Source organism: Notolepis coatsorum (genome assembly GCF_963971535.1).
Source record: "Notolepis coatsorum genome assembly, chromosome: 5".
Taxonomy (NCBI): domain Eukaryota; kingdom Metazoa; phylum Chordata; class Actinopteri; order Aulopiformes; family Paralepididae; genus Notolepis; species Notolepis coatsorum.
Genome location: NC_140169.1, coordinates 162018463 through 162044400, shown reverse-complemented (window position 1 = coordinate 162044400; position 25938 = coordinate 162018463). Strand labels below are relative to the sequence as shown.

The window sequence follows — 25938 nt, the reverse complement described above, 5'->3', positions numbered from 1 at the left end:
CAATGCCTCATGTATTAAACTAAGTGAATAGTTGACTGGGTCATTTTGTAACGGTAGCTAACGTTATCTCACGAAGGTCCCACACTGACTAGACTAACGTCACGGTGACTCGGAGGCAATAGCCTCTGTTTACATGCAGGCATACAGGGGTAGGAGCAGCAGCAGCAGTGCTAACTAACGTCACGGTGACTCGGAGGCAATAGCCTCTGTTTACATGCAGGCATACAGGGGTAGGAGCAGCAGCAGCAGTGCTAACTAACGTCACGGTGACTCGGAGGCAATAGCCTCTGTTTACATGCAGGCATACAGGGGTAGGAGCAGCAGCAGCAGTGCTAACTAACGTCACGGTGACTCGGAGGCAATAGCCTCTGTTTACATGCAGGCATACAGAAACAGGTGGGGAGGGGGTAGCAGCAGCAGTGCGCCGTGCGCGCTTCATGTCTGTGCTGAGACAGCGAGTGAGAACTCCGCTAAAGAATTGGATCATGATTTTCGGTTTTCACATGACTATTTGATTGCCCGCCACACGGCGCTCAGACGTCTCAGTGGGAGGCGCCAAACGTAAAAACTGAGCGCAAATGGCGGGTGGCGCTCTCTAGTTTCGGTCCCTGGTTACAGGGAAATGTAATCGGATTAGATGCTGGCGTTGACGAGGTGGGTTACAGGGAAATGTAATCAGATTAGATGCTGGTGTTAAAGTGGGTTACAGGGAAATGTAATCAGATTAGATGCTTGTGTTAAAGTGGGTTACAGGGAAATGTAATCGGATTAGATACTGGTGTTAAAGTGGGTTACAGGGAAATGTAATCCGATTAGATGCTTGTGTTTTTTCTTATCTACTTTTTCTCCCATTTTCAATTTTTCATCCATCCCAATTTCGTATCGTCCAATTCTACCTTCCCCTGTCTCGAACGTTGTTAGGCCATGCCTCCCACACGGCTGCAATGTGGACTAAGCCTTACATCACGTGTCCCCTCCGGTACTCGAGGAAGCAGCGGTCTCATCTTTTCACCTGCACAGCGCGATCTCTCAGCGTCGGGGGTCTGTGTTTGGAGGGCACGCCGCCCCCGTCGCTTCCTGATTCTGCTGCGCAGGGCGGCGCACCAACCGACCTGTAGGAGTCGCTGTCCACAACGTCCGATCCCCACCCAACAGCTTCCCACCCCCTAATACTGCCAATTGTATTACGACCAGCCAAGCTGATGGCAATGCGGAGAGCTGGGCTCGAACCCAGCGTCTCCTGCATTGGTGGTGAGCGCCTTGCCCACTGCACCACCTAGCCGCCCGATTAGATGCTTGTGTTAAAGTGGGTTACAGGGAAAGGTAATCGGATTAGATGCTGGTGTTGCCGAGGTGGGTTACGGGGAAATTAATCAGATTAGAGAAATGCATTCTGTCCGTTCTCCAAAATGAAGACTTTGAAAATGGACAAATTGATCCCCCTCACTACTTTTAAGGACTTTATCGCAAAGTTTTTATTTTAGTTTCCCTGTTGGCCTTCTAGAGGCCCTTTTGTCCTCTCACCAGGCCCTTTTGTCCTCTCACCAGGCCCTTTTGTCCTCTCACCAGGCCCTTTTGTCCTCTCACCAGGCCCTTTTGTCCTCTCACCAGGCCCTTTTGTCCTCTCACCAGGCCCTTTAGTCCTCTCACCAGGTCCTTTAGTCCTCTCACCAGGTCCTTTAGTCCTCTCACCAGGTCCTTTAGTCCTCTCACCAGGTCCTTTAGTCCTCTCACCAGGTCCTTTAGTCCTCTCACCAGGCCCTTTTGTCCTCTCACCAGGTCCCTTTGTCCTCTCACCAGGTCCTTTAGTCCTCTCACCAGGCCCTTTTGTCCTCTCACCAGGTCCTGTTGTCCTCTCACCAGGTCCTGTTGTCCTCTCACCAGGTCCTGTTGTCCTCTCACCAGGTCCTGTTGTCCTCTCACCAGGTCCTGTTGTCCTCTCACCAGGTCCTGTTGTCCTCTCACCAGGACCTTTAGTCCTCTCACCAGGTCCTTTAGTCCTCTCACCAGGTCCTTTAGTCCTCTCACCAGGTCCTTTAGTCCTCTCACCAGGTCCTTTAGTCCTCTCACCAGGTCTTTTTGTCCTCTCACCAGGTCCTTTAGTCCTCTCACCAGGTCCTTTTAGTCCTCTCACCAGGTCCTTTAGTCCTTTCACCAGGTCCTTTAGTCCTCTCACCAGCCCCTTTGTCCTCTCAGGACCCTAAGAATTTGTTCTTAATTGACCTGTCTGGTTAAATGAATGTTCAATATATTTAATAAAATGTATTATAAACATGATTCTCTTTGCAAAATAAACATTTGCAACATTTGCTTGGATCCTGGCCTGAATGCGTGAACACTTTCGGCAACCAACATGCGCTTCCGCGTTTCTCTGATTGGCCGAGCGCGGCTCCCCCTTAAGCTCCAGGAGAGAGGAGAGAGGCTGAAAACCTGCAGTTCTTGCCCGACTGATGGGAGCCGAATCCCGGATCCGATTTTTCTGATGAATACCCCCAAAACATGGAGGTCCCGAACGCATGGAAGTATTGATTGCGCCGTAACGAATCATTAAAAAAATATACCGCTAACTGGAATATGTTGTGCCTTTACACATATGTTGGATTATGTAATTGGTTTGTCATGACAAACTAATGAAAAATCGCAATTTACCCGGTGGCTACAACAACACACAGTGACTACATGCATCATTGTTTACATTGTTGTTGTAGCCACCGGGTAAATCGCGATTTTTTTATTAGTTTGTCATGACAAACCAATTACATAATCCAACATATGTGTAAAGGCACAACATATTCCAGTTAACGTTTTTTTTTTTTTTAATGATTCGTTACGGCGCAATCAATACTTACATGCGTTCGGGACCTCCATGTTTTGGGGGTATTCATCAGAAAAATCGGATCCGGGATTCGACTCCCATCAGTCGGGCAAGAACTGCGGGTTTTCAGCCTCTCTCCTCTCTCCTGGAGCTTAAGGGGGAGCTTAGTATTCCTGCCTCTGAGGAGCGCGTCGCGGCTCATGCACATTCGCGCGCTCGGCCAATCGGAGCAATTCAGAGCAACGCGGAAGGGCATGTTGGTTGCCTAAAGTGTTCACGCGGCCTGAATCACCATTTCCATGTATAATAATGAAGTGAACTGTAATGAAACTCAGTCTTGTCTTAGGGCTTGTCTAACATTTTCTCTCGCTCCTGTTTCCAGGGAAGACTACCACGCTAAGAAAGCAGCGGAGAGGAAACAACACAAGACCGGAGCCAAAGCTAAAGCCAAAAGGTGAGTGGAGTGAATTGTTCCTTTATTCATCCTGTTGGGGAAGTTAGTGTGTCATAGCAGCATGGGGGAGGGGGGAGGTACAGGTATGGGCAGGGTAATAGTAGAAAAACATAAAATTATAGGCAATAAAATTGGATCTGAATATAGAAATGTGAGAAAAAAAGGGCGGCTACGTGGTGTAGTGGGCAAGGCGCTCGCCACGAATGCGGAGACGCTGGGCTCGCCTGTTCGAGCCCAGCGCTCCACATTGCTTTCAGTTTAGCTGGTCGTTCATACTAATACACATTGGCCGTATTAGGGGGTGGGAAACTGATGGGTGGGGATCGGGCGTTGTGGACAGCGACTCCTACAGGTCGGTTGGTGCGCCTGCGCAGTAGAATCAGGAAGTGTCGGGGGCAGCGTGAGCCTCCCACGCGTTACTCCTCGCCACAGAGAGATCGAGCTGCGCAGGTGAAAAGATGCGACTGCTGTTACCTCAAGTACCGGAGGGGACTTGTGCTATGTATGACTTAGTCCACATTGCAGCCGGCTTGTGGGAGGCAAGAAACAGCGTTTGTGACAGGGGAGGGTTGAATTGGATGATATGAAATTGGGATGGGAGAAAATATAGAAAATGTGAGAAAGTGGATAAAAAAAAAGAAAATGAGAAAAATAAACGGTGTAAACAATATAATTAACTCTGAATATAAAAATAATTAACACAAATACATAATATATCCAACCAGACTGCAAATGTAACAGTATAGTGCAATAGTAATATACAGGTGATTAAACGGGGTATGAAATATATAAATGAGTACTATTGAGTAATGGTGCTATCAGATGTATGTACAGAGTGGTATATGTACAGATATATAGTATCTATCAGGCCACATGAGCGGATCGGCGCGGGCGTGAAATCCGCTCTTCGCTCTAGACGGCTTGTTCCGCTCCGCTAATCGCTCATGTTGACCCCGCCCCCAAGTCGCTCTCCGCTCGCTCACCTTGAATGGAGCGCTCCCCGCTCCACATCGCTCGGCAGATTTTTTTTTTTTTTTTTTTAGCATGGTGTAAATTAGCTCAAACTACAACAGTCTACACCCCCTGGGCCCCTTAACAATTGTTTGTATTGAGCCGTATTGTAATTGTACCCATTCTGCAATGTTAAATAACGTTGTTTATCCATTCACTAGCTCTACTAAGCGATGATAGCTAGCCTAGCCACAATGCTATGGTCGCTGCCATTAACGTTAGCATGTAAGCTAACGACAACAACAATGGCGTCATATACTTTTTCTAACAGGATGTGAGTGACTGTTCACCCTTCTCATTGGTTGAAAATGGCCTTCATGTTTGTACATCGCCATCTGTTGCTTTGGCATTGTACTACATGTATATTACATCAGTGTTAAACCACTGTGAGCGGCCCGGAGTGGATTGGAGCGGAGGAGAACTCTCGCTCCGGACGTCGCGCCGACTCATTTTAAAACCCACTCCTCGCTCACGTCAAAACCGCCCGCTCCGCTCCCCGCGCTGCTCACGTGCACTGGTATCTATAGATATAGTATCTACTAGGGATGCACGATAATTATCGGGCCGATAATTATCGGGCCGATATCAGCAATTATGACGTCATCCCGATAAACCCGATAACGTTATTAATAGCTCCGATAATATAATATATTTTTTGGTAAAAAAAAATGCGGTGTGGGTGAATTTGGATGAAGTGCGTTTGTTTTGACTGTCCGCTCCTCCCGTTTTGCCAGTACTGTGGTACCACCGATAGTGTGTGGTTTAGGAACAGGGTGTTTTACACAAATCTAGCGCTCCCTTTCTTGGCTGTGACGTAGCCACGTAGTACGTTTCTTGAAAGCAGCGCGTTGTAAACAAAGATGGCGACGCTAGTGGGGATTGTTTCAGAGAGGAAAAGTTCGCTTGCTATTTGTAATAAATGCAATGGAGAAGTTCCACGAGGAGGGAAAAGTGCAGCGGCTTGTGATACATCCAACCTAGCAGGTCACCTGCGGCATCAACACCGCTGCAATGGTGTGTTGTGTTAACTTAAAAGCCTGCAACGACGCGGGGAGCTAAGCAAAGCTAGCCCCTTTCATGGCTGTGATGCAACCTTTGGTTGAATACGCAGTCACTTATTGCTCCGTAGTAGCCAGGTTAATTTGCACCACCAAGGACTGCTTAAAAGCTAGCGGCTTGAGCCCTTGGGTCATTTCTGTCAAACTTATTTAATTTAGCAAACGACTCGTCAATAGGTACAACTAAGCGTGCTCGCGCCGTCGTACACCAGCGGTGCTGCGGTGGTGATGCCGCAGGCGACCTGCTATGTGTCCACTCAAAGCCTTTCTTTCAAGGCGGACAGCTTTGAAAAAAGAAGAAAAAAAAGCTTTGAGAGTCTTAGGTTGGATGTATTATAAGTTGTTGACGGATTGTGAATTTTCATTTGGAAAAATAAATATGGTCACTTTATCAGTCAAAACTGTTGTCTTGGCTTTTGTTTCTGTTGTCTGGTTAAAAGTTTATTAACCGATTGCAGAATGGGTACAATACAGTACAGCTCAATACATACAATTGTTAAGGGGATGCAGACCAGAGAAAGACTTTCGTCTTGTTTACATCAGGGACAGGGTCCCCCATTTACAATTCATCATAACATAATGACATGCATGACATACAGATAGACAGTGCTGCCTACATCTATACATGACATACCAGATTTGCAAATACAGTACTGTTTGTGATACGAAAAGAGTCCAGAAAAGAGAGTATATACATTTGACGTATTATTATTGTATTGTGATATGTTTTGTTTCATGTTTAAAAAAAAAATAAAAAATGTGATCAAAATATTATTTTAATAATACAATAAATATCGGGTATCGGCTTGAGGAGCATAAAGTTATCGATATCTGTGTCAAAAAATCATTATCGTGCATCCCTAGTATCTACAGATATGTACAGATTAGAGCTGGGCGATATGGCCTCTAAATGATATTGCGATATTTTTTGGCCATATCGCGATACACGATATATATTGTGATATTTTGACATTTCCTCTAAATCACTTAAAAATGCTTGATTTAACCCTTTGATGCATACAGTCATGCCAATATGATGACTATAATAAGTAGGGATGCCCCGATCGATCGGCCACCGATCGTTATCGGCCGATAATCAGTATAAATATGCGATCGGTGATCGGTGATAATGCTTTATTTTCGCCGAGCGTCAAAACCGATCTCACTCGCTCGTCTCGCTGAGTTCTGTCTCAGACACCAGGAGCTGTGCGGCGTCTGCTCCTCCCTCCAGCGCGCATGTAAACACAGGTCTAGTAGTCTAGTCTAGTGTGACGGGAGGACGGCGTCTCCCTTAGCTAACGTTAGCTACCGTTACAAAATGACCCAGTCAAAAGAAAGCCGGCCAGCTACCGATAGCTCCTGACATCAACAAACGCTCCAGCAAGTCTAGTATAGAGACGTGTATGATACCTCAGCTAGCTCATGTTAGCTGACGCCAGCTCACTGTTCAAAACGAAATGTCCCACTGAACTAAATAGTTCAGAGGCGCTGTATCAACGTTATATAGCCGGCCAGCAGTAGCCACAGATAGCTCCTGATAGGGCTGGGCGATAAAACGATAACGATAACTATCGCGATAAATTATTTCCTCGAAATAAACATGAAACGTGGTTGCAAAGTTTCGATATATCGATTTTCCAAGCTTGGATATGAACACACGCACTAACAACCAATCAGTGAAGGAGATGGCCGATAGCGGAAGGAGACCCGGAAGGAGGCGCGGAGGTAGGACGCAGTAAACAAGGCTGGCTATGGCTAATTAGCTTGCACGCCGCTATTTCACAGGTTACCTGCCGAGTTGGTGTGTGTTTTGAATTCTGAGGGTAACTGTTATAGTAGTGTGGGGTATACGGTGGACGCCGTTGCAATGAATTGGGCGGAACAGAGTATTTTAGGGTCATTTTTTAGTACATTGTCATGAAATACTCCGCTCGGAAACGAGGCTGGCTATGGCTAATTAGCTTGCACTGCGCTATTTCACAGGTTACCTGCCAAGTTGGTGTGTGTTTTGAATTCTGAGGGTAACTGTTATAGTAGTGTGGGGTATACGGTGGACGTCGTTGCAATGAATTGGGCGGAACAGAGTATTTTAGGGTCATTTTTTAGTACATTGTCATGAAATACTCCGCTTGCTTTGGCTAACTCCTAACGTGCGCGGACTGATGACGACATCAACTCGACTCTCGAGACATTCACAGCAGCAAAACAAGTCAGCCCGCGTATCGGCGCCGGGCATAATAAGTTAATTAAACTTGACAGACATTATATCGACGATAATTATCGATATCGAGTTATATGAGAATAATTTTATAATTTTATCGCGATAACGTTTTTGGTCATATCGCCCAGCCCTAATATAACGATAACGATAAATATCGCGATATATTTGAATAATCGATATCGAATATCGAAATAAAAAAAGATCGAAAAATCGTTTTTTTTTTTTATATATATACCTGCAACAGGGCAGTTTTAAAACCAGAGACAGTGGACAGACTTGTCTTTCTTGCCTGCAACTTAAAGTAATGGCTTTGCTTGTCCAAATGACAATACTGACCAAATTCAGATTTCTTTTTCTCTTGTCCATTTATTTTGTTTGCTTTCTAATTTAAAATACATTTTGAAACCGTCTGTACACAGTAGGCTATGTGTGCTAGCAGAACTAGACTCCAGTCACGAGTCAAAGTGCACATGTGTGGTGGTTTGTCCACCAAAAAAGCGCCAAAAGATCGAAAATAAACTAGCAGAGCCAGAACTGTTAAACTCCTCTGGAGCCACAGCCAGCAGAGAAGCCGGTTTACTTTAGCTTTTAAACCAGCTGCAGCCTGAGTGTGAGGGGATGTAACACTAAAGATGGCGGCAATGACAAAGAATTGCTGCAAAATAAACATACATCTGTTGTTTATAAAAAAAAAAAAAAAAAAAAATCTTCTTTTTATACTTATAACAATTCGATAATTATCGATATCGAGAAATAAAATTATCATATCGTTATCGCGATATGATTTTTTTCCATATCGCCCAGCCCTAATTCAAATATAAAAAATTGAGAGGAGTGGAAGTTTGAAGACAGACTACAATATGATGCGGGGGTGGTGAGTTGAAACAGTGTGTGTGTGTGTCCCGACCCCACTTCTATGTTTCAATAAATTATTTGCATTTAAAACTATTAACGCTGACTCATTCCTTCAGTCCACTCAAAATTATGCTAATATTCCTTATGTTGTTTATGATATTAATTGAAAATAGCATATGAGAGTATTATATGTAATAATAACACATGGCGATATACTAAAAAGCTATTTATAATTTTTGGCTAGTAAAAAACCTGCCCGGCTGGTACTTTTAAAAATCTACCAGCCAAATGGCTGGTAAGTCAAAAAGTTAAGTTTGTTCCCTGTATGTGCAGATATAGATGTAGTATCTACAGATATATAGTATGTACAGATATAGATATAGTATGTATAGATATAGTATGTAAGGGATAATGTATGGCTAGGAGGTCATTGTCGCAAAATAATTGACCGACACGGAGTTTAAAATACCGAGGCGCCGCGCCGAGGTGTTTTAAACGGAGTGAAGGTCAATTATTTTGCGACAATGACCGAGTAGGCTATACATTATCCCGCTTATTACATGGCTAACTTACTAACAATATACCTAATTCATTTGACAAATCGCAGTTGTTCTGTGGCTCTGTCAGCCCAAATAAAGTGATTATTATTATCGCGCGGGCAGCAGCTCTGTTCTGGCTTCGCTGTGTTCGGGCTCCGCTCGGCGCTCCGCCCCCTGTCATCGCCGGCAGCAGTGTGTGTCAGTGGGCTTGATTGCCAACAGCTGCGCTCTGCGGTCATTATCGAAAAATAATGACCGCAGTCGGGGGGCTGTTGACCAATCACAAGCAAGCATTTCGGCGAATGTGAAAACGCCATGTAATAAGCACAGATAACTGATCTCCATAATGTATCTTTTCAGTGACAAGGAGGAACAGCAGATAAAAGCTGAGGAACAGGAACTGGTAAGATATCTGGAGATGCTGTCAATCACTTGAGATGCTGTCAATCACTTGAGCTGCTGTCAATCACTTGAGCTGCTGTCAATCACTGAGCTGCTGCTGTGCAGAACACGCTGCACTTGGACACAAACAAACTGTTTTCCTCCGCAGGGGATGCTGCTGGAGGAGAAGACGGGCTGCTTGCTGAAGTTCTCCGGAGAACTGGAGCAGGTTTCCAGGGAGGACTTCCACGAGCTGTTCTCTGGCCACGGAAAGATCAAGTGGGTCGATTTCACGAGGGGGGCCAAAGAGGTAGTTATTATTATAATCTTTTTTATTTTACCAGGCGGGTCAATTAACACTTTCAGTGCCAGCAGGGGGCGCACAATTTAGTGCTTGAGTGCCACCACCCACTTCAATGATGGCGTTAAAACGCCTAATCTATGTTTTAAATTATGGCTGTCTAATCTGCCCGTCGCTTATCAATGACTTGTTTGCAGTCAACATTGTCGAAACTGTTGTTTTTTTATTGGTTCATTTTCGTTTTATAGCATTTTGAAAAGCCCTCATTTTCAAGGAAAATATAAATATTCTGTGATAATCACCCTTTACTGGAATATTCTAGAATACACAAAAACGTTGTCATTTTTCGGCCTATTTATGAATCGTTTTCAAATAAACGCTAGATTATCGATAGTATATGTGTACGTATGCACGCTATATAGGTGATCTGAAAAATCGATTATTTTATTTCCTGATCGCTCGCACAGCCACACACACACATAGGGGAAAAGCTTATATCTCCGTGAAAACGGGTCTGATTATCCTAAGACTTGTAAAATAGATTCCTTACCTGAGATCAGATGTTATCCAAAAAGATTATTCCAATTCCTGATCGCCATTCCAAATATCGATCGCTTTTATACCTACCTACCTACCTACATTTTTTATACCTACCTACCTACCTACCTACATTTTTTCACATCTGAGCTCTTACAGGGCTACTGTACCAATGGGAGACTCGGTTGATGAAATATGAATTCAGATCGCTAATAAAAAAATAAACCGCTAATAAACGTCGTGGGCATTCAGGCATTGGGCTGATAAATGATATGACGTGATGGGCACTGAAAGTGTTAAGAACAGATTCTTATTTACAATGACGGCCCGGTGAGAGGACGGGGGGCCTCTAGAAGGGGAAAGGGCACAAAATGTTTTTATAAAATAGAAACCAGGGGAGGTAAGGGAAATAATTAAAACATGCATCAAACAAACGACCAAATAAACTTACAAGAACAGACAAATTACAGTTAAAAGGCTGGGTGACAGTTGCAGGTGTGTGTGTGTAAACAAATCTACTTAAAAGTAGTGAGGAGGATCAATTTGTCCATTTTCAAAATTCGTCAGATTTTAACATAATATTTAAGAAACAAATAAATAAGATGTATAATGATCAAATCAAAGATCTCTATGGAGCTTACCGGCTAACATTGAGTGCGGTATGTGCAACATACTATATACAACACACCCAGGCAGAAGTGTCTGTCCCTAAGTGATTACTAGAGGAAACGGGTTCACCTCCTGATGCAATTATACTTCAGCCTGTACCTTTTCAGCCAAAATCAGTCTTCAGTCTGGAATAATTGTGCATATTGTATTGTGTGTGTGATGACTGAATAAAACGACTAGTATTACTACTACATGCTGAACATTGTGTACGAATAGGACGCAACATGGAGCACTTGTCTGCATCTGTGTAGAGAATGTGGGAAAGGCTAATTGCCTCATGTAAACTGATGGAGAACCCTCCTCCTCTCTCTATGACCTACAAAGGGAACCCTCCTCTTTGACTGTAATGCGAAGGAGGCGTTGGACAAGGCGACGGGAGCACACGAGGGGACTCTGAAGATCAAGGACAGCGATGTGGAGTGGGAGATCCTGGAGGGAGAGCTGGAGAAGGAAGGTCTGAAGAAGATCCTTGAAGCTCAACAGGAGTCTTACAGCAGGAACAAGGGCAGAGGTAACTTCACATTATTCAAGTTGTTCAAATAGTAGTGAGGAGAGCTAGATCTCCTAACTGGGTTTACAAAGCAATAGGGGTGTAAAGGTACACATATCCGTACCGAACCGTTTCAGTACTGGACCTTAGGTTCAGTACGGCTGTGTGCCGAACGAATACAACGGTATGTTAACCACTAACGACTGCCCAACGGTCACAATCTAATATAATTATTTTATACGTTTATTATTAATTTCAATATAGAATATTCGTTGGGCTAAACCGAGGTACGCACCAAACCGTGTTTTTTGTGTACCGTTACACCCCTACTAAGCAAGCTAAATCTATTATGCCTAGTCTCCATTAGTTATGTTCAGCCTGGCTGATTGCTAGCTATGATTATGGTTTGTGTTTCCTGTAAACTCTCCGGTTGCTAGGCAACCTTTCACAATTCACACCACCCAACTGAGGTACACAAGCATAACCATGATGATGCTACAGTCCCAGCTGCCTCATTGCTTTTACCAAACGGTTAGTGCATTTTGCGAATCTGATTGGCCACTGACTTTTCTGGTCATGTGACATGTGCGCCCAATCGTGTGACGCCAAGTTTTTTGGACGGTTAAGCTTAGGCGCTCTTTCGAAGTTTGTTAAGGTTAGAGTTTGTCTTAGAGCATGGCGATAGAACGCCAGCCCTGATTCCAAACTCTAACCTTAACCAACTGCGAAAGAGTCGCCTAAGCTTAACCAGTGATAAACTAGGCGTTAGGTCGTTTGCAGGCTGTTCGACGCGGAAATGGGCTAAGACACTGCTCGTCATGCGATTGGGCGCACATGTCACATGACCAGAAACGTGCGTGGCCAATCAGAGCGCAAAACGGGAACGCGGAAACACGAACCGCTTGGTAAAAGCATAGACGCGTCCCAGCCAGGCTTTGGCCGGGTCTCTCTGGAGATGCTCACTGTGCGCTTGACGCCACAGCTCTGCTAAACCCTGGCGAGTGAAGACGAAGCTTTAGACTATAGATTATTATTGGAAGGTTAGAAAGCATGCCGTGTGTTTTCAGTGGGACTGACAGCCCAAACCCACCGAACACGGGCGCGAGGCGGGCGGGCGCGAGAGAGACTCTTCACTTTCGCTCCCATGTTAACGGGTGTCGCTGTCCACAGTCCACACCGGCCACGCGAGCTGTTCTCACACGAAACCCGCGAGTGCCCGGTGTAAAGATGTCTGACCATGGACCCAGATCTGCTAACTTGTGCATCGACATGGAGCCCAGTCTTGTTATTTAATATTGGCAGCAATATACATTATACACTACAGGCAGCTCAACCACCACTCGCTCCCATTCAAACAGGAACTTCTCACCTGCTTGGTTTGACGAATCTCTGGTCTGCTGCTATTCTCATTAATATTCATACGTCAACGGTTCATCGCTTTTCTGTCAAGTCGGTTGTCGGACCAAGACGCGATCATCACTAAGTGTGTCTGACTCTTAACCACCAAAAACCTGCACGGACTACAACGTATGGCGTATAATATCATGTCAGTTAGGGCACCTTGTGTGTACTGTTTACTTTTACTCATAGTATATATTTATATTCAAATTCTTTATTGCCTATATTTATTGTAATGTGTAATATAACAGATGAGGCGCATACAGACCCTCATCTGCACCTTTTGTTTATATAATTTCAGTTAGTGTGTTCAATACTTTTTTCCTGTTTCATTCCACTTTATTACACAACCTTATTTACATATGGTTTAGATTTCTTTGTCTGGATTTTTTTGAGTTAATACCAAAGTCTGGTGCAAATTTCACTTGAATAGGCTCTGTAATGTCCGCTTGTCGCTCCCCAATGAATCGACAAGCGTCCACGATGCACCCGCAATTATCTTCTCTCACTCAGTCCCAAAGTTTGTGATGTTGAATGAATTGAATGTCCAAAGTTGCCGCCGGTTCGGTTTACAGGGTTTATTGTTGTCCAAAGGTGAATGATGGTGAATGAAGGGTTAAATCAGAACAGTTGTCAAGTGCTCCATTGTCGGTTCCAAACGGTGAGACAGCTAGAAAAATGTATCCTCATCACAGGTGCACAAGATTGCAGTGATCACCTTGGCTATTTATAGGAGTGGGCTGTAATGGGTGGTGAGCCCTCTAGTGTCCAAACATAAATAAGACAGTCTAAAGGTTAAGACAGTCTAAACCAGGGGTAGGCAACCCTAGGCACGCGTGCCTGCATAGGCACGCAGGGGCATTTGCATAGGCACAGGTGGCAGCATTAAAAAAAAGAAAAAAAATTATATATATATATATTTTTTAAACATTATAGTGAAATATTTTGCACTGTTGTCGCATTTATCTTGTTGAAATCCTCCCACGGGTTCTTTTTACTAACACATATTTAATTGAGACCCTTTATTTATTTATTATTTCAATTTAGCTGGAAATACATTGCTACATCATTCAGTAACATTTGCAGAGCCTTATAACAAAAACATTATTATGGTCACCATTGTGACCAGTGGGATTAATCAACACATTTAATTATTTATTTTTCTATTTCATTGAACATTGCACATGTTAAAAGCCATTTTTTTTACTCAAAATGTGAGTATTACCAAGTCAACTTGTGTTCTTAAAACATTGACAATAAACATAGTTTTATTAGGTTGAAATAATGTGGTTGTGTACTTATTTTTCTGTTAACTTATTATGGATTGAAAACTGAAAACCTTAATGCACAGTTACTGAACTCAATATTTTTAAGTTCTGGTAACTTATCATTTTTTTTTTTTTTTAAGTGTATTCTTGTGATCAATCAACACTTATTTACACGATATACCTCACATTCACCCTCCATTCACATCCTCCTGGTGTTCTCATTAGGCCTGTAGGTGGAGCTATGACAGCACACGTACAGTACACACACCGATGGTGTGTGATGTGTCCAAAAATGTATGGGCAAATGTGAGTGAAATGGTCACACTGTATGCAGCTGTTTGTCTGCATTGCATCCCCCCCCCCAACTCAGATTTAGGGTTGATACAACCATCATAATAATATTGTTAATAATAACAACAATAATGATGTAATAATGTAAAAATGATCATTAAAAATACCTGATTATGAGAGAAAAAAAAATGTACGATGCATGGAATATTGTTGAGGCACACTAGTTACAACTATATTTCAAACAGGCACTCCATGTCAAAAAGGTTGCTGACCCCTGGTCTAAACAGTGCATAGTTCTAATATATAATATAATATATATATAATAATAATAATAATAATAATAATAATAATATATAAATCCACCAAGTCGGTTTCTGCCTCTACAGGCTCATTGGAAATACATTTACTGGACAAAATGTTGATGTCTTCAATACTTATTTCCTCCACTATATTTCTTTTCAACCTTTATTTAAAATCGTAAGCATCTGAGGTTTCCCTCATTCACAGAAACGACGATTGTACAGTACATAATAAAAACAATATTCACAGAAATTTAAACGGAGTAAAACATTTAAAACGTTTCAAAATAATTTAAAAAGATCAACTAAAACAGTTACAGGTAGTCACACAATATATTATTATTATTTTAATGTGTATATATCGTGGACAATGGCAGTAAAAACACATACCGTTGCATGGATCCATGACGGTACACCTTCACGTCGGGGCCGCTGTACCGAATAGCTTGAAGCTTCATTCATAAAGTTGACATTTGAATTCTAAATCAACATTTGAAAAAATAAGTCTATTCATTCTGTTTAAACCAATGGGGGTTTTCTTCACAGTTGCAGATAAAGATTAGGCTACACTAATATTATAGTATATGACTTGTCATAAAAATTCACAATACATGAATACATAACATAAATGATGATGTAGCCTATCTGCATCCGCTTGGCGCTCCATCAAGATGTCACCATCACTTTCCTATCAACCATGCCCTTTGAGGGAGAGAATTTTTGGATTTTGTTAATAAATCTTTTATGATGATGTCATAAAATATGACAGACATTCGAAGCTTCATTCGAAAACTTCAATAGAAGCTTCTAATGTAAAAACATTGGGTACAGCCCTACCCGACTGCATCACACACCTTCTCTGACGGCACTCTCCTCTCTCAACAGGTGGCCGAGGACGATCAGGTGGGCGAGGAGGAAGAGGAGGAGGCAGAGGAAGAGGCAGGGGCGGCAGAGACCACAGCAGGTCACACTACAAAGGCAAAAAGACCAATTTCGACAGCGACGACGATGGTGGTGAGACACTTGAAAGCTTGCCTCGACACTAATAAAGTAGCTAGGGGTATAGCGTAAGCACTCTCCTACCACCGCAGAGACTCTGGGTTCGAATCCAGCTGTCAACGGTACCGCCGGCTCGGTCAGTCGTCCCTACGAACACAGTTGTCGGTGTTCGTGGGTGGGAAGGGAAGCCGGTGGGGTATGAGTGCTGGTCATTGCAAACGGCAACTGCTACTGGTCGGTCGGGGCGTCTGTTCAGCAGGGAGGGGATCTGGGGGAAATAGCGTGAACCTCTGCACGCGTTACGTTCTCCCAGTGAAACTCCTGGCGGCTGGCGACTCCACATGTATCGGAGGAGGCATGTGGTAGTCTGCATGTGGTAGTCTACACCCTCCCCAGACCGACAGTAGGGCAGCATGTGGTAGTTCTACACCCTCCCCAGACCGACAGTAGGGCAGCATGTGGTAGTCTACACCCTCCACCAGACCGACAGTAGGGCAGCATGTGGTAGTTCTACACCCTCCCCAGACGACAGCTAATAGTTTCCTGTCCCATAACCCCTCTCTACCTGTGTTTCTTGCAGCTCCCCCCCCAAAGAAGAGAAGCCTACCGGAGGACAGCGCTGACGCCCCAGTGGCCAAGGCGGTCAAGACAGAGGCGGTCAAGACAGAAAACGGATCTTAGTCACAAACGGGATACGACAACAAATTCATGTGAAAAAAACAAAACATTTATTATGTACATTGAAAATGCAGAGATGAACTCTCGAATCCATTCCGTTGGACACATCAGGCGGTGGAGAAGCGTAGAAAGTCCACCTTGATGTCGACCTAGAGATGAGTTTAGAACGTAAGCTCGGCAGACATTTTCAACCTTTTCGTTCCTCCAGTCCCCCAGTGTATATCAGGTCGTCTTGCGTTGTGTGTGTCTGGACCCGTTTTCTCTCGCGAAGATGTTTTTATTTTGTCAATCTTTTTGTTTCGTGTGTGACTGAGCGCCGTTTAATTTCCGCAGGAAGATTTTATTGGATTTCATATAAAGATCTCTACACGACTGACTTGTGTGCCATCGCCGTTTTATTTTATAATCGTTTTCTTAATGCAACAGGATCCATGTGACCTAGTTTAAAAGCATAACTTGTTTTCCCCTTGTTGGAAGTTTGATTTTGTGTATAGCAAATAAAATAAGATTTTACAAAATGGAGTCAAAACATTTGACAATGATTTATGCACTGAATGATTTGTGACATACTAGGAAGAAGCTGCCATCAGCCCATTTCTAAATGGTTTCTCTTCGAGACGACCCACTTTAAAGGTGCACTGTGATTTCAGTGGGAGATTTGTTTACATTTGCAGAGCCTGCGATTGGTTTACAATACATATTACATGTAATACTTTGAATTATATTTTATGACATGTCATAAATCAGCGAAGATGATTGAGGCAATGAACCAAATGTAAGCCTAGGATATGCAGAGTCCTGCCTTTTTGTAAACGAAACTGTGTTCCAGGGATCGTTTATTCGATAATGAAAATATAGCTTCAAATGTTGCCACTTTTCTGACTCAACCAAAAACGACATGGTACACCTTTAAAAACAAACTGCCAGAGACAACTACTTACCGATTTCTTTTTATGGAACTTGTAAGAAGCTGGCAAATCGTACCGTAGCTCTGTAGAGGGAGGAAATTAAAATTAAATCCAATTTGCTCAAATTAATACATAATATATTATATTTTAGATTCTCACCTGCAACAACCTCCATCTTCACTCCCCAGTCCTTTGCCTTCTTCTCCATGTGCTGCAATCGGACACGATTCATAATTAACTTGTTTGTTACTCACCCAATGTCCACGTGTCTGATGGACCCACAACAGTACTGGGATTTTAAAACAATAAAGCCATAACAAGTAATGTAAAGGAAAAAAAACTGATGTTAAACTTTATCTGATTTACAAGCCATCTAGACAACATTTGTGGTTCATATTTGCCACTCTACTAGATCACATTTATCAATAAGTGTTTCGTGATCAAATGTGAAGATATGAATGGAATAAATCGTGTTTATCTTCAAAAATATAAATGAAACGAGGAGGCAGACAGTGATGGTACACATGTATGTAATATAAATGTGGGGGGGGTGCATTCAATGAAAATGTGTTATTTTACATGTTTTTCCACACAATGAGCCAAGGCTAATCTGGGTTTAATTTTTTTTTTAATTTGTAAACATTGCAAACTGGTCCGACATACCGGAACAGTGACACTGCCCACATAACGAGGGTTAAACACGTAGGCTTCACTACAGTACTTACTTCTCGTGTCGTCGTCTTGTGAAGTGAATACACTGTATTCGCCATTGCCAACGCTGTCCGGAGGAACTTCATGTCCATTCCTTCAATGAGGAACAAATGCAAAGTGTCTTTACCTGAAATCAATATCAGGGTATCTGCAGGTTTCAACAAGGTAAATGTAAGAGGAGCAAAGACAACTTTTTGCATCTGCGAAACGGAAGATGAAGCTGAGGAAAGACAAAGAGGCAGAGATCTCCAGGTACATCCTGATGAACCAGGCTTCAGTCACGACATGACCTTTTTATTACCACTTAGAGCAAAGTTTAATACCAATTTTACGACCATACTGGCAAAAGAAATAAAACACAGCAAAACTGAATTGGCGGCTGTACTTTCGCGGCAATTTAAATTCTCACGTTCCATACAAGCTCTCGCCAGACGCACCAAGCTCCCGGTAGAAAACAATGTCTTGAATACAAAAACATTTCACATATCTACCGGTAATGTTATTTCATCTCCCGAAAGCCGGGCTGCCCCCAATAAATGAAATTAAATGCAAGACTTTTTACTACCTTTTAAGGCCTTACATTGAGAATCATGAATTTAAGATTTTTTTTAATACCCCGCAGATACCCTGAATATGGACTGGATTTATGGATGAACATGCACCTATGTGTAACTCCTTTATGGATGAACATGCACCCATGTGTAACACTCCTTTATGGATGAACATGCACCCATGTGTAACACTCGCCTTGGTTGTGTTTCGTGCCAAACGGAGGGTTCATTATCACAGTGTCAAACTTCTTGGCGTAAACGTCGGCCCTCAGAGCACAGACGTCACACTGGATCAGGTCCATGTTGGTGAGCTCAAACTCCTCTGCATTCCTCCTAAACGTGTCCAGTGCGTCGTTGTCTATGTCGAAGCCAATACATAACCTGAAATGCAAAAGGAAAATAAAATTAGTGCTGTCAATAGATAAAAGAAATATTACAAATTAATCTCACAATTTTCTGTAATTCATCTAGATTAAAAATAGAATTTCTCACTGAAGCTTGTAAACAGATATTTACTTGAGTAAAATCATGGAATTAATGTAAAATCAACACAAAGAAAGTATATTTAGATTCAAAGACTATTTTAATAGCTTTCTTTGAATACAGTTTCTCTCCTGTGAAATACAAATGTTCAACAGAACCATCAACATTGACTCAGCTAGACCTCTTTCTTATATCCGCGGCGCTAACAACCCAGGCCTATGTTAAAGTGCAGATTGGCTTAGAGGACGATAATGTCTTGTATGAACTACCAGTAATATAAATCATATTAACAGCAAAAATGTGTTCCATCTTCATGTCAGATGATTTTCAAAAAGGTGTATGAGTAGGAGATTGCGCTCGTCACCAATGCAAGAGACTCCGGTCTCGAATCCGGGTGTCAGCATTGCCTCCGGCTTGGGCCGGCCGTCATACTGGCTCAATTGGCAGAGTCAGCGGATGGAAGTCGATAATCTGGACGTTGTGGATGGCGACTCCTACAGGTCGGTTGGGGGATGCCTGCACAGCAGAGACAGGAAATAGCGGGGGTAGTGTGAGCCTTCCACACGTGATGCAAGGCTTCTATCCTCCCTACAACCGACCAGTGGGGGGCATATGCGAGCAATGTTCAAGACAGGGGAGAATTGGAAACACGAAATTGGGATGGGAGAAAAATAGAAAATAAGGAGAAAAAGTGGATAAAAAAAGTGCACAAGTCGAAGAACAAGCTAATATACTGCTGAAAGTTCAGAACGTTGAAGATTTTTCACTCCATAGATTAATCTACATTAATTTATTTTAATGCTTTAAATAATTTAAATTAATCTCAAGTTAAAGCATTAACTTTGACAGCCCTAAAAAATAATACAAGGTTGAGTTTCTCAAAGCTTGAGAGAAGACTTAATTATATGGTTCAAGCAGGTACACCAGTGGCACGCCAATAGTCTTTACATTCAGTCATCTAGCTGAACGCTTTTATCCAAAGCGACTTACGAGTTCTGTACAACAGGTCAGCAGGAAGGAAGGGCACACCTCTGGCAGCTAAGGGTCAGTAAGATTGTTCGTCAAACAGTGTTGAACTCGAGTGCTACAGACTTCTTGAGTGCGTATTAGCATAGTAGGTAGTAATATAGGCAAGGTAGATTCCTTAGTAGCAGAGTGCATACTATGCATACTAGCCACTAGGCGACAGTGGCTCAGGAGGTAAAGCAGTCGTCTGGTAATCCGGAGGTTCCCAGTTCTATTGCTGCTCCTCCCGGGCAGCGCGTCAAAGTGTCCTCGAGCAAGACACTTAACCCTTGCATGGTCGCCTCCGCCATCGGTGTGTGAATGTGTGAGTGAATGGGTAAAATGTGAGGAACAAATTGTAAAGCGCTTTGGATAAAAGCGATATATAAATGCAGCCATTTACCATTTAAAAAGACAGTACAAAGGTTAGTATTGTTTTTTTCTTTCATTTCAGATATTGATTGAAGAACTGCGTTTTTAGTCGACGCTGGAAAATTGGGCGGGTTTTGCCTGTCCTGACTGTGGTGGGAAGTTCGTTCCACCATTGTAGACCGATGTCTTTCACAATGTATAGCCTTGGGGTTACTGTTGGGAGAGTGTAAATATGGCCGAAAAACTGTGCCGCCTCAAAGAGGGTAAATAGTGCCCACAGACTACATCCTCCCTCCCTCACTCCCAGTGAGTGTCTCACCGGCTCCGTCACAGACGCCCACTCATTGGTCACGTTACTCTCATTTTATTTTTTTTAAGGTTTTTTGGACCCAATCTGCTATCAATTTGTATGCTGAAGGAGTTAATCACCTCTATCGAAGAGAGAAATTAAACCTGAACGGAGAATAATAATCTTTTCTTGTACAGATAACTTTATTAACAGATAAAGTTTCAATGAGTCAGCTTCCTTCTGCAGAGGGAACAATCTGACATGGGTGTTGTGTAAGGGAACATTTTTTATTTATGATATCACATTTATAATGTACATGATTCACAATTAGATGTATTTCATTTCAGAGCATAAACTCACTGTATCTGTCCCAAAAACTAGTGCAAACAGGGTTCGAAATTAACGGGGGCTTGGGGCAAAATGCCCTCGAAAATTGACCAAATGCCCTCGAAAATCAGTTAAGGGGGGCAAGAAAAGCCCCTGACAGTTTACTAATTATATATATGCTCTACAGTGTGAGCATTTCCCTCATATTTGCCCCTAATAATATGTGTGTGTGCGAACCGGAAAAATCATTTACTTGCAGTGTGCGAGACGAGTGAATATTAAAAAACAGCTCCGCTGTTAATAGTTCAGAAACTGGACTGAAATTCAGTTTTTGGGTGGAATGCAAGGAGGGAGGGAGCATTTCCTTCATTCCACAGCGCTGAGCGTGCAACGTATTTCATTGATCGTTCTGGCCAGAGCCTATACTCACAAACGTTCCAGTGCTGTCTTCGGGTTGATTTTAATCCAAACGTCCATTCAAAACTTGTATTATGAAATAATTCTGGGATGTCTGACTATTTCCCTATGCATTGGTGCGAGTTCAGCTGACAGTCCATAGTCCATGACATAAGTTCATGAGATGCTCTGTTCTTTTGTTGTGTTTGAGGTGGATGTTGTGTGGGGATGTTGTGTGGGGTTTTTCATGTATCAATTTGAAACAAGCCTCGACTGTTGGAATTAGGGATGTTAAAAATAAAATAGCTAATATTATTCAATATTAGACATTCATTGATCCAGAGGCAACCGGCTATTCGTCTGCTATTTGTAGATATATCAAGACAACAACACAACTTGCCCTCAGGGACAATCATATTTAATCTATTTAGATAGAGTATGTATGTATTATTTACAGATAATTGAAGGTACCTCAAAACATGAAACCAAGCCATGTCACACATCGTGTGTGTGTGTGTTACTTGAACAATTGTCACTGTGCTCCTAAATTTCTGTGTGCTCCTAAATTTGTATTTAGATTTTATTTATTAACATTTTATTTAGGAGCACATGTGCTCCTTGGGAAAAAGGTTAGCGTAGAGCCCTATATATGGAGACATTAACATTACGTTATCAAACATAGGGACGAAGACTGTAAAAAAAGTGTCAACAATGTTTTATAATCTTTATGTTAATTTTCATTATAAAAATGTTGTGCCCCCGAAATACAAAAAAAAGCCCCCGAAAATCAATTAACACTTTGATTGCCTAAGGTTAAATTCATGATATACCATCCGTTGCCAGCTCTATTTAACATGGAGAAGTTCCCCTTCTTTGCAGGGCTATAACTTTTTAAATTCTATTGCTAGATTGCCATTATTAGGGCACATTCAAGGTCCTATATGTATTGTTCATGGTGTAGGAACGTTAAACTTTTTCATTCACATATTCATACTAAAATATGATCTAAAGTATAAGTATGTTTTCATCTCTTTCTGCAGCTTTCTCCAGAACGTGATTTATAGCCCCAAATACATTATATTGATGATGAAATACAGTTTGGTAGGAATCTGTGCGAGATCAAAAATTTCAATTGGACGTACTTCTAGAAGTTTCTACGTATCATCTGATATTGACCGGATGGGCGGGGGATCGTTTATAATTCCGTGGGCAGCGTTTTACCATTCATCTAATGTGGGTCAAATGTTCATCATAGCAGTTAGTGTCGAACACAGTAATATTACACGCTAAAACTCACCCCAGTCTCCGCGGGCCGTTGGGCGATCAGCGTGGGGTACAGTTTTCCATTATGGGATGTTGAAATACCCGGTCCATTTCCAGGTTGTATAATAATATATACGTCCAAATCATGTTGTTTTTTCGAGTTATTTGCAGCGATCGATGTTCACTGTGTGAAGACTGAGTCTCTCTAACATTAGCGAGTGCCCGGACCACATATGGAGTGAGTCCTGCCGGGTTAAAGGTAACATCCGTTTTTTCGATCTGCCGATCGGCCACCAGATGGCGGTCTTGAGAGGAGATCACACTTGTGTCTCAGGGCCCCGGAAAGGAAATATGATTCCGATCACAGATTTTTGAAATATTGATATCAAAGACGAGTTACGGCGTCTTCGGCAACTTGAGCATGGCGGGGAAGGACGCCTAAACTCGTCCTTTGGCAACTAAAGTGTTAAGGGGGGGGCAAAAAAAGCCCTTGAAAAAAAATGTTAATTTCTAACCCTGAGTGCAAAGGTTCGCTTATGCAAACAGGTCATTGTTTGCATAAGCTAACTGCCCCCAACTATTACCCCCACCTTCGTGTTATCATGTCCCCAATGCCATTTCTATAACCCTGTCTGCCCCTCCTCAAAATCACACCACTATTATCCCTGCCTTTGTCATCATGACCTCAAGATGACGTGGCACACTGTATTGGCCCTTGTGTAAACATTACACCACTGCCTTTTCCTGAATGGGACTTCCTTAACGTGCATGTATTGGATTGGATGATACCGCTATCATCTATGTGATTGGATGAAACACTATCATATCATTTTTATAGTTCTGTGTTAGTTATAGTTTATAGTTCATCTGTGGCTCTTTGTAGCTCAAAAAACTATTTACGCTCAAATTAAAAATCATTTTATATTAAGTGTTCAAATCAAAAGAGGCTCAAATCAAAGCTATGCCCCTGGGCAGATATCCACAAAACTTAGGAAAATCACACCCAAACTATCTGGATGGATAGATATAGCACTCTGTGTAATGGGGAAATGTTTTTATACAGTATATTTTGGCTAAGTGTACGCCCCTTTAATGGACTGCATGTTATATCTCTTTTATCCAAAGCACTTTACAATTTACGCCAGTCACATTCACAGTCACACACACCGACGGCTGGAGGCGACCACGCAAGGTGCCAACCTGCTCATCGGGAGCAGTTAGGGGTTAGTAGTAAGTGTCTTGCTCAAGGACATGCTGTCGGGAGGAGCTGGAATCGAACTGGGAAGGAACCATCTGATTACCAGGCGGCCGCCGCGCGCGCGCCCCTGAGCCACTGCCACTCCTTTAATCTCATTGGACCTCGAGGCAACACCTTGACAGCCCTTTGGACGTGGTGGTGCATGAGATACCAAGTCTTTGGAGCAGCAGTATGCAAACCACCACCAGCCAGCCGATGGTTCTCTCACCCTGCATCGAGCACCGCCGCGCCGATACTGAGCACTCCACATCCACATCCCAGATCGGCGACGAGTTTCCCCTCGATGTCGTCAAACGTATTATGGATTGTGTAAAGCATACATGCTGTAAAGGAGAGAGGAATTCAGCGTTATCACTGTTTAACTAGACGCTCTTAATACACTCTTAATGTGTCTGACTCTTAACCACCAAAACATGCACACGGTCTACAATGTATGAATGAATGAATGAATGAAAACTTTATTAACAGATTGCAGAATGGGTACAGTACAGTACAGCTCAATACATACAATTGTTAAGGGGATGCAGACCAGAGAAAGACTTTCGTCTTGTTTACATCAGGGTCCCCCATTTTCAATTCATCGTAACATATATGACATACATGACATACAGATAGACAGTACTGCTCCATCTATACATTTATGACATACCAGATTTGCAATTACAGTACTGTTTGTGATACAAAAAGAGTCCAGAAAGAAAAGAGTATGTACATTAGGCGTGGAAACTGTACATTGGATTGGGTAGGTGGGGGTGGGGGGGGACTGTACATTGGAGGTGGTTGGGTGGGTGGGGGGGTTGGTTAGGACGTATATCATGGCGGTTTTAGGGTACCTTGTGTTTTCTGCACCTTGTGTATACTGTTTACTCTTACTCATAGTATATTTATTATTTATAGTATACTTTATTGTAACGTATATATAACCGGCATACAGACCATCATCTGCACCTTTGTTTACACTGAATATAAAAATGAGAAAAATAAACAGAGTTTATTATATCGTTTACACTGTATCTTTTCTCATATTTCTATATTCAGATCCTATTTATGTCTTTCTACTATTACCCTGCCCATACCTGTACCTCCCCTCCCCTCAATGTACAGTTTCTTCCCCCTCAAATGTATACTCTCTTTTTAGACTCTTTTTGTATCACAAACAGTACTGTATTTGTAAATCTGGTATGTCATAAATGTCTAGATGTAGCAGTACTGTCTATCTGTATGTCATATTATGTTATGATGAATTGAAAATGGGGGACCCTGATGTAAACAAGACGAAAGTCTTTCTCTGGTCTGCATCCCCTTAACAATTGTGTGTATTGAGCCGTACTGTATTGTACCCATTCTGCAATCTGTTAATAACATTTTCAATCAATCACTCAACCCCGTGTTGCTATGACGCCCGAATTTCCCCAGGGGGATCAATAAAGGAATATCTTATCTCATCTTATTTAAAGAATAAAGACTGAACACTCTTTATAAAATCAAGAGGACACACTATTGGTGTACTGTACACCTCACCTGCAATATGAGGGCTGGTCGGGTACTGTACATACTGTACACCTCACCTGCAATATGAGGGCTGGTCGGGTACTGTTCCAGGAGAACCTTTGGCTCTTCAAACGTGTCGATTTGCTGAAGGCAACTTTCTAGCTCTTTCAGTTTCATAACTAACGATTGTTTTGCCCTGAAAATAACAACGTAAACGAGTAAAAAGAGAGAGAGATGAGAGAGGGAGAGAGAGAGAGAGAGAGAGAGAGAGAGAGAGGGAGAGAGAGAGAGAGGGAGAGAGAGTGGCTGAGAGGTAAGAGGACTTCCGCACGAGGTGTGGCTCAACAAAAATAAACCGACGTGAAACAAATAGCACGCGTGACATTGGTTCCTCCCTCCAGCTCTTCTTCTTCTTCTTCTTCTTCTTCTTCTTCTTCTTCTTCTTCTTCTTCTTCTTCTTCTTCTTCTTCTTCTTCTTCTTCTTCTTCTTCTTCTTCTTCTTCTTCTTCTTCTTCTTCTTCTTCTTCTAATGTTTATTGGCGGTTGGCACTAACGTGCTGGTAACTTGGTGCATTACCGGGCCGGCCGCCACCTACTGAAATTGACTTTGGAGCTAGATG

The 25938-nt window shown here is 42.5% G+C and overlaps 2 protein-coding genes across 2 annotated transcripts in view; one reads left to right on the top strand and one right to left on the bottom strand.

Moving 5' to 3' along the window:
- ssb (small RNA binding exonuclease protection factor La) overlaps positions 1–16625 on the top strand; it is a 40895-nt gene extending 24270 nt beyond the window's left edge. The window contains exons 7-12 of the mRNA XM_084314562.1: positions 3198–3269; positions 9314–9356; positions 9504–9644; positions 11166–11352; positions 15473–15601; positions 16167–16625. Of these exons, the coding sequence (XP_084170688.1) occupies positions 3198–3269; positions 9314–9356; positions 9504–9644; positions 11166–11352; positions 15473–15601; positions 16167–16267 (673 nt within the window). The 3' untranslated portion in view covers positions 16268–16625. The remainder of the gene's footprint in view (positions 1–3197; positions 3270–9313; positions 9357–9503; positions 9645–11165; positions 11353–15472; positions 15602–16166) is intronic.
- mettl5 (methyltransferase 5, N6-adenosine) lies at positions 16320–25584 on the bottom strand. The gene is made up of 7 exons (XM_084314563.1): positions 25396–25584; positions 24036–24150; positions 18631–18815; positions 17898–17977; positions 17332–17383; positions 17206–17255; positions 16320–16413 (listed from the first exon to the last, which is right to left on the bottom strand). The coding sequence occupies exons 1-7, from the start codon at positions 25493–25495 to the stop codon at positions 16372–16374; spliced, it is 624 nt and encodes a 207-aa protein (XP_084170689.1). The 5' UTR covers positions 25496–25584; the 3' UTR covers positions 16320–16371.
- Between the last annotated feature and the right edge of the window lie 354 nt (positions 25585–25938).